At 38.9% G+C, this 15,557-nt stretch overlaps 2 protein-coding genes across 2 annotated transcripts in view; one reads left to right on the top strand and one right to left on the bottom strand.

The window, feature by feature from the left end:
* The window catches only part of chrna10a (cholinergic receptor, nicotinic, alpha 10a), a gene marked incomplete at both ends in the record, with an annotated part of 388,237 nt that overhangs the window by 289,525 nt on the left and 83,155 nt on the right, over nucleotides 1-15,557 (top strand). The gene's annotated exons all lie outside the window — the stretch shown is intronic.
* Nucleotides 356-15,481, bottom strand: LOC308693292 (protein sel-1 homolog 3). The gene is made up of 23 exons (XM_081370093.1): nucleotides 15,302-15,481; nucleotides 14,716-15,211; nucleotides 14,299-14,425; nucleotides 14,079-14,200; nucleotides 13,883-13,998; nucleotides 13,605-13,669; nucleotides 13,388-13,520; nucleotides 13,067-13,196; nucleotides 12,831-12,974; nucleotides 9,123-9,322; nucleotides 8,791-8,970; nucleotides 7,020-7,139; nucleotides 6,802-6,942; nucleotides 6,532-6,594; nucleotides 5,401-5,574; nucleotides 5,172-5,299; nucleotides 4,760-4,843; nucleotides 4,515-4,605; nucleotides 4,345-4,429; nucleotides 3,252-3,361; nucleotides 2,248-2,375; nucleotides 1,759-1,861; nucleotides 356-1,199 (listed from the first exon to the last, which is right to left on the bottom strand). The coding sequence occupies exons 1-23, from the start codon at nucleotides 15,350-15,352 to the stop codon at nucleotides 1,065-1,067; spliced, it is 3,126 nt and encodes a 1,041-aa protein (XP_081226219.1). The 5' UTR covers nucleotides 15,353-15,481; the 3' UTR covers nucleotides 356-1,064.

The following is a 15,557-nucleotide window of genomic DNA, read 5'->3' as shown; positions in this document are numbered from 1 at the left end:
CCCACAGAAAGCATGAGATTATTTTCAGGTGAACGCAGTGAGATTCCGGTCCCCTGATGATTCAGCACTTGACACTCCCCGTCACTGGGGATCAGTTAGCTTTTGGTGTTGTTTTTAATTAACCGTGAGCTTCGGTGTGTGTGTGTGGCCGTGGGCACATCACATCGCAGCTTGCTACGCACCTGCTGTTTGCATCAGAAGCCTGGGGAGTCCTCGCTCTCAGGCAGAGTGGCCCCTGCTGGGACACCGTACCTCCGAGAGGGGGTACAAGGAGTTTGCCTTGAGAGTTTGAGACACCAAAGTGGTACACTCAGATTAAATTACGTGTCAGAAACAAGAAGCCAACGAGTTCAATGGGAATTAAACTTAAAAATATTACTTTATTGAGAATAATTATTTTACTTGTCATGTTTTTGTTTTTTTTACTTATGATATAAGTGACAAAAATGAGGCAGAAAATTTGACTTTTTTCAAAAAAGCACTTGTCCAACAAAAAAAAATCATATTATATCCACTAGTTTATAAATAAGTCTGTTGTTTGCTCTAAAAGTTGTAAGTCTACCCGAATAGAGATTGCTGCATTTTAAACAGCATTACGCAGTTAAATGTGCTTCTTTTATAAAGAAATGTCAAATTATCCTGCTTTTTTTTAGTGCTGTCAAATCGATTAATCACATCTAACATAAGTTTGTAAATATATAATTGATTTGACAGCATTCATTTTGTTATCTCTCAATGACAAAAACGAGGATTAAAAAAACTAAGTGGTAACACTTTACTTGAAGCCTTTATGACACATTATAAAAGGTATTCTAAATGCATCTTTTTTAACCAAAATTAAAATGCATTTTATTTACAGATTACATCTAAAATTGGTTTTCATGTGTTTTAATGCATTGTACTTTCTAAAGGTGTAAAAATACTTTTAATGCATTATATATAAAGGCTTAAAGTAAAGTGTTACCAATTATTCCTATTAAAAAGCAAAGGTTAACAAGTGCTTTGTGTGGAGGAAAACCACAGAGTATAATAGAAGAATATTAAAAGTGATCTAGTAGTTTCCATCAGGATTCCTCCTCTTCCTCCTCCTGGGATTGGCTGGAAGCAGATGATTGGTGGAGTGGTGTTGTCCTCCATTTAAAGAGTCCGAATGCAAAAGACAGGGTTCCTATTGCTGCTGCTGAAACTGTGGCAATGAGCTACAGGAACAGAGACGGCTAGAGTAAACATCTACTTGTGGAAATATGAGTCCCTCATCATTAGACATGAAGAGATGAATCATCATGATGTTAACACGGTATCGTCCCAATGAGGCGATCATGCAATTATAAACTATTAAACAAATTAAACAACAAAAAAACTCATCCAGGCAATTTCTTTCTTTTCTTTTTTGTTGTTGACTGACTGACTCGTGTTATAATTACACTAAATTATCCATGATACAGTATGCATTTGGACTTTAAAAGTTCACCCAAAAATGAACATTCTGTCATTACTTAATCGCCCTCATTCTGGTTGCAAACCTGCACGAGTTTCTCTTTTCTGTTGAACACAAAAGATGATATTTTGAAGAATATTTGTTATGGAAGTCAATGGGGTCCATCAACTGTCGGGTTACCAGCATTCTTTAAAATATCTTCTTTTGTGTTCAACAGGACAAAGAAACTCATACAGGTTTGCAACAACATGAGGGTGAGTAAGTAAGACAATTTTCATTTTTGGGTGAACTATCTCTTTAACGACAAAAAATACACAGACCTTTATAGCAGTATCTTGATGAACTTGGAAAGATCGTAGGTGTGCGCTGATCAGTGCCAGTGTGCATGGCAGGTATGCATCGGTGCTGTTGGTCTCTCTACATCTACGGAAAAAACATGGAGAATAAGACACTTGTAACAGAGTGGTATGAGCAGGTATGACGTCAGAACCAGGAAGACTAATTCGCCGCTGGTTTCTTCCAGATTTTCCTATGGGGTTTTATAATGGGTTTTTTGATTTATGAGTAAAATAAAGCCTGTGGTAAATATAACGTGATGATACTCATTTATTTTACCCATAAATCGAAAACCCCCATTATAAAAGACCATTGAAAAATCTCGAAGGAACCAGCGGCCAATTAGACTTCCAGGTTCTGACGTCATACTGTACCTGCACCGCTCTATAGCTTGTGAGAACAGTATAATGGAGTCGTCTGAAGTGTATAATGGCAGTCTGAATGTTTTTAGGGTGATTGAGATGTTGTCTTGCCTTTGGTACAGGGTGCTGAGAAGCTTCTGTCTGTCTGTTAAGTGAAGGTGGAGCAAATTAAGCTCAGAGAGAACACTGAACGGCAGAGACTCTCCGTTTTGGACGAGCTGGCCAAGATTATACCAACCCTGAGGAGACAGAAATCTGAATATTAAAATATGAAATTAATGAATTGAAATGGGGGGGGGGGTACTTTTTAAAAAGTTTACTTTTTTTTTTTAGTAAACTGAAAATAACTAAATCCTAAAAATAATTAAATTATTTGATAGAAGAAATAAATAAAGATTGTTAGAACAAACAAACAAATAATGTCTTATTAAAATAATAAATACAAATAAATTCAGCTTGCTAGAATAAAAAAAATAAAATAAAAAATTGTATATATATATATATATATATATATATATATATATATATATATATATATATATATATCTGTTATAATAAATTAAATAAGTATAGCTTGTTAAAATCAAACATATATAGCTTAAAACAAACTAATAATAAAAAAAAAATATCTAGCCTGTTAGAACAAATACAGCTTGTTAGAATAAACAAAATATGTCTGTTAATTTAAAACATACTTTTTTGAATAAAAAAATATAGCTGTTAGAATACATAAAATAAATATTTCTGATAGAGTAAATAAAGTTTTTTAGAACAAACAAATATAGCTTGGTAGAATAAAACAAACATTTATGTTAGGAGAAATATATATAGTTATATAAATAAAGCTTGTTAGAATAAAAAAAAAATATTTTTGTTCTATACATAAAGCTTGTTAGACTAAAAAAATAAATACTTATGTTAGGATAAAGCTTGTTATGTGTTAGAATACAAATAAATAAATAAAGCAGTTTGGAAACAAACTGTTAGAACAACAAACAAACATAAATAAATAGTGTGTAAGTGAGCTTATCTTTTCCCCAAATAATGACTTCAGATTTTTTCGAAAACTACATTTCCTGATCATTCAAGGTTAGAGCACTTGCTGACACTGGTACCTGTGGTTCGTTTTTGAGAGCTGCTTGCTTGTACATCTCTGCGGCATCAGAAACCTCTTTTCTGCCCAAAGCCTGTTCACCGTAGAACAGATCTCCCATTCTGATCAAAGCTGAGAGGAAAACAGACACTCATCACCACATGCAGTCACTGAAGCTTAAGCCACAGGGAGCATGAGAAAGAGCACACGCCATCCAACCTCAGCTGCCCTTCAAGAGGAGCACTTCAGTTCACTGTGAAGACACATGACTGCCGCCCTGATTCGTCTTTTTATATTATACTGCAGGTATGTATTCTTATTAATAATAATTAAAAATGGCTAAATTGCCCCTCCCAATATTTGATATTCTTGATGCTCCTCTGCTGCACTCCATTACAAACCACTCTATTCGTTAGGATGACAAAAATGGTTTAAAAATTTACATTTAAGGCTGGTCAACCATCAACAGTGCTCGTCAATGTCAAAATTATTGAGACGGCCAATCAGATTAAAGAAGGCGGGGCTTATTGTTCACTGACCCGAGTGAGAATTCCAACGCGACACTTTAGTTTTTACAGTGAAAAGAGTGTATAAGATGCAAGTAACTACACATTTAATATTTGACAAATGTTTTACGATAGATATGTTCAACGACGGACAGTAATATACAGTGCAAACTGCTCAAATGTAATGGAATTTTGCATTGAAAATATGCTATCATTTACATGATCCATGTCATTCGTTTTTGACAAGACATACAAATAAGAGTGAATTTGTGCATATTTTCTTAAAATATAATTTGCACAAAGTTTAAATGGATTACTTTACAGCTATAGGCTACAATTAGACCTAGAACTCATGTTACCGTCCTTATTACGTTTTTTTATTATTATTCCTTAAATCACTTTTTTAATTCTTTGATTTCATACACATACATGTGTATGTGAGCTTGATAAAAATGACCATTCTAGAAGAAAATTTCAGATGGTACTTAGAGGCTTTTGCATCTTAACTCTTCATATACACATATATATACACACACACTCTCTCTCATGTGTATACACATAAAATGAAACAACGTATTAGCATATTAATCATAAATTTGTTTAGATTACCATAAGGAGCTGGAACTTGATTCTGTATCGACATGTTGTAATATCTTAACATGCAGTGAGTCACCAGTGCTGGATCCAAAGAGACCTATAAAAGATATAAAACATCTATCAAAGCCAATCGAGTGAATATGTTCATCTGAATCTAAAGCAAGTGTTTAGAATGGACTCACTGAGTTGAGTTCACAAAGGTACGCCACATTAAACTGAGCGGCTTCAAATCCACTCTCTGCCGCACTGAGGTAATAAATCAAAGACATGATCCTGCAACAATACCAGAGAGAGAGGGGGGTAAACAATAGAAAGTGGCCTTTGCAACTTCCTTTTCTAATGTAAATTAAATCTAAAAGGATTCTCTTATTGTAATTTAATATTATGATAATTATACATTAATATCCACTCAAACAAAAAGGTTTACCAGTCTCCTTTGAAATAGGCATTCAGCCCGTTCCTCAAGACTGTTCCCAGATATCCATTCTGTTCAGATGCCCATTTAACCCAACTAAAGTCCAAAGAGAGAGAGATTTATTTATTATTATGTAAATAAATCCTTATAGCGCTTTATACAATACAGATTGGTTCAAAGCAGTGATCAACAGGAAAATAATGATTCAATGACGCAAATAGAGTTCAATTCAAACGCAAAGACAAAATGTCAACTAGTAATACTAAGAAAGAATGCCACTAGGGGATTATGGGTAGCAGAGGTATCATGCCCATTCACACGTGCACACGCAGCCAATTATAAGTTGCAAGAAGGATTGATAAAGCTTGGGTCTATATCTACAACAAAAATGTTATATAATAATATTATTTTTGGGGTTACATACAGAACGGCGTCTGCTGGGCGTTGAACAACTTGGCCGGGGATCCCATGAATCCAAATGTCAGCCAATTCAATGCCACCGCTTAAAAGTCCTCTCTGGGCTGACTTCAAGTAGTACTTATATGCCTTAAACTGATGAAAAGGCAAAATCGTAGTTAAAGAAAAACAATATCACAAGTCTGCATTTGATTAATATAATAGGTTTAAAAGCACATCGGCGTGTGAGGATTTACCTGGTCGGCAGGTTCTCCGGGATAAAGGCCCTGAGAGTAGAAAACTCCCAGATTCATGGCAGCATCGGGGTGACCTTTGGCATCAGCCTGTTCCCACAGATGTACCGCCTTCTCGTAATCCTTCTCGTACTGCTCGAAGTACCAGCCCAGAGCTGTGAGAGCGGGAACAGACCCCTGCGGGATGGCACATCACTTAAAGGGTGTCTCTATTGAGTGACATACAGTCAGTATGTCAATAAAAAAACTAAAGAAATGCATGAGCATCTATTACATTCAGTAACATAAATAAACAGTGTGCATAAACTAATCAAACTGTTTATTTTTTAAAAGCCAAAATAGTTCAAGATATGACAATTAAAAGGTAAATTGGTCTAATTTGAATTGGAAAAGTAAGGCTGATTATCTCTTAACTAACTGACATAAATGTATTTAAAATACAATTTTAGTACTGTTTTTTTTTTTTTTTTTCACTAGGGTAGATCTTAAGACGCAGTCTTAAAGGAGAACTCCGGTCAATTTTAACATTGAGCTCATTTTTTTGTACATTTGGAGTGCTGTCAATACAGAGAACAACGACAAAAATCAGTGTTGCCTACATTCTATACCTGTGTTTACATCCTGTTTTCGGTTGAAGTCCAAAGTAATCGATTGCCGAGTTCACGCGCGTGATCATAGGTAACTAAACCTATGCGCGTGAACTCGGCAATCGACTACTTTGGACTTCAACCGAAAACAGGATGTAAACACAGGTATTTGCGCTGGCTTAAATAACATCATTTTTATACATATCTTTCACATCTACTGCAGTCAGATTCACTCGTGTTCACTCAGAAGGAATCACTCACATTTTCTGTGCACTTGTAATGACACATCAAGGATGTTAAGAGGCTAAAAGCAGGTTTAGTACTTGCCCTATTGAAGTCAACAGGGTGCAAATTTTAAAAATAGAATAACTCGGTGTAGGCAACACCGATTTTTGTTGTTGTTCTCTGTATTGACAGCACTCCAAATGTACAAAAAAATGAGCTCAATGTTAAAATTGACCGGAGTTCTCCTTTAACATAGTAACTAAGTTTATGCACCAAGCCCCAGTCTAAACAAATTTAGATGTACGGCACCGGCAAGACATACCTGTTCTATTGCTTTCTTCAGGAATTTAACGCCTTTCTGAACATCTTTTGGAACTCCTTGACCCTGTTAGTACAAGAAAATATGATATTTAGTACGCCTGGTTTAGCTTTCTCTTCAGCAGTATTCACCTTAAATGTTTTGCAAGACTGCCCTCTGCTGGCCAAATCAGATATTCTTTATGAACCATCACATTCTGAAACATATTCTGAACATATGTGATTCAGGATTGCACATAAGATCAGAAATAACAAAGATATAAAGGTCACTGACCGTAAGGAGCACAATGGCGTAATCGTACATGGACACAGGGTCATTGAGTTTGGTGGCTCCTCTTTCATAGTGCTTCACTGCTGTCTGAATGTCTGGAGACACACCTTGCTGACCCCAGAATAACATACGACCCATTGCTTGCTGAAGAAGAAAACAAACAAACCCTTTCAGCTAAGATTCTGTGCATTTGATTTGTTGTTGGATGTGAATTGTAGTACCTCAGCCTCAGCCACTCCACTTCGTGCCTGCAGCTTTAGCCAGTGAAATAGATCGTCGTTTTCATTGGTTTGGGCCTTCAGGGTCTCTTCATCATTTAAACGGATCAACTCAACAAAAGTCTACAGAGAAGATGAAATGTTATTTAGAAAGCCATTGAAACTGCCTTGCACAACTACGAGAAAGGTAGTAAAGACATCATAAAAGTAATCCATGTGACTCCAGTGGATTAACCTCAATTTTATGAATGAATTAATGACAGACTTTTTATCTTTGGGTGAACTAACCCTTTACAAAAAGTATTACAGAAGATGTTATTTTAAAATGCAATGGCAAAAAATGCATCAATGAAATTAAGCACATCCATTCAGTCTAAAGTCTTTATACAAATTTCTACTGGATAAGACATTTTCACTGTTTTGTTGTGCCTCACAGCCTTATTTTTATCTGTTAAATTCAATTTTAATACAGGAGACAACTTAATTTATTCACCCATAATACTGGATGAAATTAATGGAGAAATTTAAGGAACATTGTGTTTGAAAAAAAGAAAACTATGGTTCTCTCGGAAAAGTATTGCATTCCACTGAAAAACATTAGATGTGTCCCAATTTGCGTACTTATGCACTATTCTATGCCGTTTTGTAGTATGAATGGTGTGAGTATGTTCACATTGAAAATTCAGAAAAGAAAAAAGGCCAATAAACACCCAGATGATACACATAATTAGCCTAAAAAACAAAAGTGTGGAATATTGGAAATGCATGCACTCAACTGACGCAGTTTTAATTATGTAGCGGAGGGGAAGGGGCTATCAAACTTCAGTGTTGGAGTACAGATTGTATAAGTGCATAGTGTATAGTGCGTAGTGCGTCATTTGGGACAACAACTGTTGTGTTCTCTCGCAAATTTATTTAAAAAGTATTTTGTTCTTTCACAAAACAGAAAGCAGCGTTCCACCAAGAAACATTGCGTTCTCTCAGTGGAACGCAAACGTTCCTTAAGAGACATTGCTAGCCTGGCTACGTCAGACTTCGTACTTCCGCTCAATTTCATTTCGCTTCTGTACTCAGTCTGAGACCACGTCACAGCTTTCCGTTTTCCTCCGGCCTGAAAACATCTCTCATGGCTGAGAGCCGTGACGTAGATGCTGATTGTACCGTGGATGCGTAGATTTACTTCACATAATCTGCAAAAGTCGTTCACAGCCATGTTCACGGTATTTCGCTCGATGGTTTTGTTTTCGCATCATACATGTGTTTACAGTGGAAGTTAGATGCGGCTGAGCCTGCGCATAACACATGCCATAACCAAACGTTATGTGATTGGCTTACGGGTAACCAATGATTTTAAACTTCAGACAAGCGTGGTATTACCAGGCTAAGACATTGTATTCTCTCGCAAAACAATTTCCATTCCGCAAGAAACATTGCATTCTCTCGCAAAAGTATTGCGTTCCACCTAGAGATCATTAGCGTTTTCTCACAACACAATTTCCGTTCCACCGAGAAACATTACATTCTCTGGAAAAACATTTCATTTCAGCAAAACAATTGCGTTCCCCCGAGAAACTTTCTGTTCTCTGAAGTTTTGCCTACAACAGAATCTCTCAGGGAATGCAAATGTTTTGCAAAAGAATTTCAATCCCATCTTTTTTTGAATTTATTTTTACCATCAAGTCCCTAGAGGCTCCATAGAAATTTGGGACTTGTTATAGATAAAAGTTTGTAATTGGGCTTTACAAAGCAAAAGCAACAAAAAAAAGCCTCTTACTTGCTGTGGGGTGGGTTTCTTCTGATCAGTGCTGGTTTGTCTCGCAATATTAATGTAATAAGCATAGGAAAGGTCACGGTCAGGGGTCATCTCCAGGTCACCAACATGGTGCATGTGCCCTAAACGCAGAAGTGCCAATCTCCAGTCCTTCTGAGCTGCCAACAGGGACAACAGCCAAGCCTGCAGTGCCACAGATCAGGTTACATCTTAATCGGCTAATTCTCATTCACTTTTTGATGTATTATACAGCCATGCCTGAGGTCATATTATAATTACACATGCAAGATTAATGCCGGAGGGACCTGATCACCACATTACCCCAAAATACACACCTTGTATGGCTGTCTCTTGACTCCGATTCCACTGCTGTAGAGCACAGAGGACAGATGCAGTGCTCTATAGTCTCCCAAGCAGCCAGACTGCAGCAGGAAAGGCATCATCCTGGTTATAACCTCCACACTGTGAGCTTCACTGATTTTACGGAGGACTAGAGCATACAGCACCCTTCCCACTGCTGTAGCATTCACCCTGCCTACAATAGAGGAAACAATAAAAGCACAAAAGTACATATCATTGTGGCAGCGGCTTTTGCACAGACAGGCACGTTTTCGAAGAATAGAATCAGACTGAGATTTATTGGCAAGTATGCTTAAACGCAAGGAATTTGGCTTGGTGACAGAAGCTCCAGTGCACAGAGAGAATGACAAGACACAAAATAAAAACAAAATAAGTAAATAAATAAAAAATATGGCCTGGGTAAAGAACCTTTTCTTGTGTCTGGCTGTTATAGTGCTCTGTAGCGCCGACCAGATGGCAACAGTTCAAAAGAGGACGTGGCCTGGGTGTGAAGGGTCCAGAGTGATTTGAGCCCTTTTCCTCACTCTGGATGAGTACAGTTCTACCAGAAAGACTCGGGAGAATTATTTCAACAAATCGTACATTTATTGACAGCTCAGCAAGCTGATAATATACAGAGTCATTTGGCGTCCGTAGTGCATAATCCGAGGGTATCGGATCTGCAATTCCTGCCTGAAGACGAAGGTATGGACAGAACCATCCTGGTGGTGGTGGGGAGGATGGGGGTAATCGTCGCTTCAGTATCTGCGAACTCAAACGTGTGTAAGTACCGAGCTTTTATACAGTGAGCATAAGAATAATGATTGGATAGAAGTGAAGGCAATAGGTGACGTAGTAATTGAGTCTTCCCGGCAGAACTTATGCTAAAGCTTCATTTCTTGTAGAGTGGGAAGGGTTTATCCCCTCAGCAGTCCAGACTGTCCGTTGTAGTCTTCCGAGGTCTGATTTGGTAGCTGAGCTGAACCAGACAGTTGAAGTGCAGAGGACAGACTCAGTGACAGCCGAGTAGAAATGTGTCAGCAGCTTCTGTGGGAGGTTGAACTTCCTCAGTTGGTGAAAGAATTACAACCTCTGCTGGGTCTTTTTCACAATGGAGTCTATATGAGTGTCCTACTTTAAGTCCTGAGAGATGGTAGAGCCCAGGAGTGTTCATGATGTAAAGGGGAGGAGTGCTGGGGTTGTCCTCCTATCATCACTGGCCCTGTCCCAAATGGCACACTTCATGTGCACTTGCAGTATGTGGACTTACAATGGCCGCTGGTTGTGCATGTCTGTTAAGTCCACAAGACCGTAAGGTGTACCATTTGTCATTTTAGGTTTCAGAGGGGTGCTCACGCGTGCCCCCTTTGCGGCCTTGATGCGCACTTTCGATCCCGCAAGCCCGCGAGCTCCGCAGCAGACTTCTACCCAACAGTCAAAGTGGAAATACGTCACGAAAGTGTGGACTAGGAGGAAGATTGTGAGGGCTTAGGGTTCCATTTGGGCCAGTTTTGAGCGTGTTCAGATCCAGGTTGTTGTGACCCACACCAGACAGCCAGCTGTTCATCCGCTCTTCTATACAGACTCATCACAATCTCGGATGAGGCCGATGACTGTGGCGTCATCTGTGCACTTTAGGAGGTTAACAGAGGGGTCTTTGGCAGTGCAGTCATTTGTGTAGAGGGAGAAGTACAGTTGGGAGAGAAAACACACAGTGTGTGGGTGTTGGACGTGAATTTTCCCCATCCTCTAGGGATGCTCCCTGTCTGTCAAGAAGTTGGTGATGAGCTGACAGATGGAGGTGGGCACAGAGAGCCGAGTTAATCATGCAAGGATCCGGTTTGTGGACTTCAGCTTGGCCTTCAACACTATCATCCCAAACCTTCTCCTGTCCAAAGTCCCTGGTTTGTCTAGATTTTGTAAGATGTAGTGCAGTCCCATGCTGATGGTATCATCCGAGGACCTGTTTGCCCGATAAGCAAACTGAAGGGGGTCTAGCAAGCTGCTGTCCTTCAGGTGGTCCAACACCAGTCTCTCAAATGACTTCATGACCACAGACATTAAAGCAACAGGTCTGTAGTCATTCATTCCTGTGATCTAGGGTTTCTTTGGGATGGAGACCCTTTCTTTCTTTCAGTGGAGCATTTGAAGCATGAAGGAACTTTGCATCACTCCAGAAATCTGGGTGAAGATGGATGACAGCTGGTCTGCAAAGACTTTTAGACAGGTGGGTGAGATACTGTCTGGGCCTGGTGCTCTCCTAATCTTCTGTTTCCGGAAGAGCCAACATACATTCTCTATACAGATTCTAAGTGCAGGTTGAGTAGTAGGAGCGCAGAGACGGGGGTTAGCAGGAGGTGTTGATGGTTGTGTGGAGAAAAGGTCAGAGTGGTTGTGGGGTGTGGCACATCCTATCAAAACGACAATATAACTTATTCAGGCCTTCAGCCAGTTGTTGATTCCCAGCAGATTTAGGTGGTGTCTTGTGACGTCTTTCAGGCCTTTCCACACTGATGCAGGATCGTTTGCTGGAACCTGTTTTCAACTTCTCAGAGTAGATTCTCTTGGCTACTTATGTCCTTTGTCAGTGTTTTTGGCCCATTTATACAAGACTCTGCCCCCACTTCTATAGGCATCTTCTTTGAATTGGTGAAGCAGTTTGATTTTCGCAGTGATAGTTTATCGTTGTCATATGTTGAGTTAGGCCTGGTGGGAATGCCCATGTCCTCACAGAAACTGATTTCACAGTATCACGAAGCTCATCTGAAATCGGTGGCTCCATCTTCAAAACACTCCAATCAGTGCAGTCGATGCTCTGGTGGGTGCCAGAATATTGCTATAAGATTGCTAAGGTGTTCGGTGTATGTATCAGTGCTATGCAGTTTCTAAGGGGATCGGAGTCTGTGTGCCTGCCGAAAAAACATCTTAGATCAGTCTTAAGGTGGTTTGCTGGACCCCCAGTTCCAGCTGGTCTGTAGACTGGTTTTAGAGGAGATTTGGGCTAGGAAAAACCAACTAAATCTATTTCAAACTACCTTAGACTTTTTTTCACCAGGGATGATATTCTAATTTCTAGATATTGCTTGGGTTCCTCAATTGTAAATTTATCAACACTAATGATATAGTGGGCTACCTTTAAAATATTTGAGGTCAGTAAAATGTTTTAATGTAAAAAAAAAAAAAAAGTTATGCTCATGATTTTCTTTGATCAAAAATACAATAAAAACATTAATATTGTAAAGCATTATTTCGCTTTAAAACAACTGTTTTCTATCAAAATATATATTTTAAAATGTGAAAAGCTGAATTTCCAGCATCATTACTCCAGTCTTCAGTGTCACATGATCCTTCAGAAATCACTCTAATATGTGAATAAGAAAGAAACATTTCTTATTATAATTATCAATGTTGAAAACATGCTGCTGAATATTTTTGAGGAAACAGACTTTTTTCAGGATTCTTTGATGAATAGAAAGTTCAAAACATCTATTTGAAACAGAAATATTTTGTAGCATTATAAATCTTCAGTTTTGATCAATTTAATGCATTCTTGCTGAATAAAATTAGTAATTTCTAGAAGAAAAACAAAAACAAAAAACAAAACAAAACAAAAAACCTCTTACCGACCCCAAACTTTTGAATGGTAGTGTACATAATATGAACACTTGATCTTCCATCAATAAACTGTTTAAATATAATCTTACCATATTTCTGTGACAGTAGTTTGGTCAACTGTGCAACTTGGCGTCTGTAAGGATTTGCCTGAGATTCAAAGAACATGCATTGCTCCGTTGAGTTTCCTGGACTGTGATTCAGCAGCAGTTCTGTGTATGTGTCCAAACAGCTGTCTGGATGTGAACATACATACATAATTGTAGACAATGACAAAAATACATATTTTGATCTCTAGCGCAGACTAGTGGACATCTGTGGTACTCACCTGACAGTCTCTTTAAAGTGAACGAGTGACTTGGCACAGAGAGGAAAAGCTCTGATTTGAAATTTTGACAAGACTGGAACCATCCAGTGATATTAACCTTTGATATTATATGAGGAAGGTGAATCTCAGCCTGTGAAGATGTAAAATATCATGCTTAGGCCAGGGGAATAGAATACAGTATACTAAAATGTTGCTAAAGCAATGCAAAAATACTGGGTTCAATTTTCAGGGATCACATCAACTGTTAAAATTGTATACTGTGAATGCAATGTAAGTCACTTTGGATAAAATAATCTTTGTATAATATAAAAAACATAAAACCTGGTCAGCTGGGAGCCCCTGTATGCGATAGAACGTAGTCGGTCCGTAATATCCTTCAATCCCATGTATGAATTTACCTCCACCAATCACAAAATAGCCATGCGTGTCATCCAACATGATGTTCATGCCAAATCTGCACAAAACACAAGATCCTTCTTATAGCAATAGCTTATAACTGTGAAACTTCAATTTTACTGCTTTAAATGAAGAATCTTACATGTGCTCATCAGCTTTCATATCAGTTTTTTGCTGTCCATCGGTACATGCAATAGAAATTGTTGCCTACAGGAGAAGAAACATGATGAGTTTCAAATATGAAAGAATAGGAGCATTTTGCACTAGAACAGTGAGCCAAACCACAGTAGAGAGGTGTACAAATGTTATTGTAATTGACCATTATATAACTGTCCCCTTTTGTGCCACCAATTGAGATCATTCAGTACTATGTGCTTATCACACATTTTATTACACACACACACACAATCACAAGCTCACCATTCGTCCCAGAATCTCCAGGTTGATATGACACCACTGATGAAGAGGAACCTTAAACGACGAAAGGAACGCTGATGAGCGCCCCACATCTCCATGCACCTGGACGTGAATCTTACCTGAATGAGTAAAAGGTAAATTCTGTAATTGATCAAAACCAGAAATGAGTGAGAGTGCTCCGAGACCGTCACAGCCTTACCAGTGTCAGTGAGGAACAAGGTAGGGGTGGCATAATTATTTTTCACGTCAATGTGGTGCAGAAGTCCACATAAACGGTCACGACAAGGATTTGTCAGCAAAACCCAGAGAGATATGGCACACCTAAAGAGTCAGAATCAACAATAACTCAGTTATTCTGTGGATTAAATTACTAAACTTAAGCCTGGTTGGCAAATAAGTAGAAATGCACAAGCTCTCACCAGGGGTAATAGATCGATTTGATTCTCAGGCCTTCCAAAACTTCATTTCTGAATGGCTGGAGGGTTTTGGTGATCCCATAACGCTCACCAGTAGAGGCATACAATGTGGAAAGAAGAGACGTCACCTCTTAAAGGAAAATAAAAAAGTATGAAAACATAAGACATATTAACACAAAACTTTTAATGATTAAGCTTGCAAATAAAAACACTAAAAAAGGATAGTATTGTGCCATTGATGCATTGTTGCTTGAGTGTCCAAATACTATTTGGGTCAACTGTGCACAGTGATACAGAATGATTAATATATAATTTACATGAAACCCCAAGGTACTTAAAATAGTACCACAACAATGCTATTACTACAATTTCCAGGTGCATGTCCAATGGGTAGTACCATACTGTACTATAGCTTAATACCATTTTGTTCCGCGCACTGTGGCATGCCATCTCCCCTGACTCTCCAGAGCAGATCTGTGTCCCAGTTGGCACAAAGCAGGTGTTGTTTGAAGGGTCGACTCAGTGGTGAGTGAACATCGAGGGGAACCGTGACACTGGCTCTAAAAAGCCTGCCCGGTCCGGTGGATTCATCAGGGCCGATCCAACCTCGCAATAAACAGCTGAGAACCCAGTCAGAACTGGGTGTTATCCAATCGGGCCGGTACACAAGCCAGTCAGGAAAACTCACGACCACCACTCGGGTTCTGCCACGACCGGGCTCGCAGGTCCAGTATTTGTGAAAAACAACTGAGGTAGATCCAGAATCGAACGAAACCAGAACCTGAACGTGTACTTCGGACGACTCATAACAGGTGTACTGAACGCGTAAAGGACAACTGGAGACTGGCGCGTCAGGTGCGTCGAGGAAAGCCACAACACCTGTGCTGGATCGGCTCAGACAGCCAGTTAAAGGCACCTGGTTATAAACAAATAAAACACTTTTAATTATGGATGTATTGGTCTACCTCTAATTTGCATTTGAAATGTAGTACTGTAGGCTACTTACAGAAACAATGACATGTAAACACAACCAATAAAAACTCAAATCTCCCATCATTCGTCTTCAAGAAAATCAGCAGCTATCAGAAGATTTGGATTAAACGAAATAATTTAATTAAAATGAACACAGACGGCTGGTTTCCATATCCGCATCCATAACCGTTGAAGTGCAGGATTTCACGTGATCAAATGCCAAAGCAGGTACCCGATCCCGGGATAACATCCTGTTTGAGCTGCAGGTGGAAGAATTTAAGCAAACAGAA

The sequence above is a fragment of the Scardinius erythrophthalmus genome (genome assembly GCF_964197995.2).
Source record: "Scardinius erythrophthalmus genome assembly, chromosome: 7".
Classification (NCBI taxonomy): domain Eukaryota; kingdom Metazoa; phylum Chordata; class Actinopteri; order Cypriniformes; family Leuciscidae; genus Scardinius; species Scardinius erythrophthalmus.
This window is presented reverse-complemented; position numbering and strand designations above follow the sequence as displayed.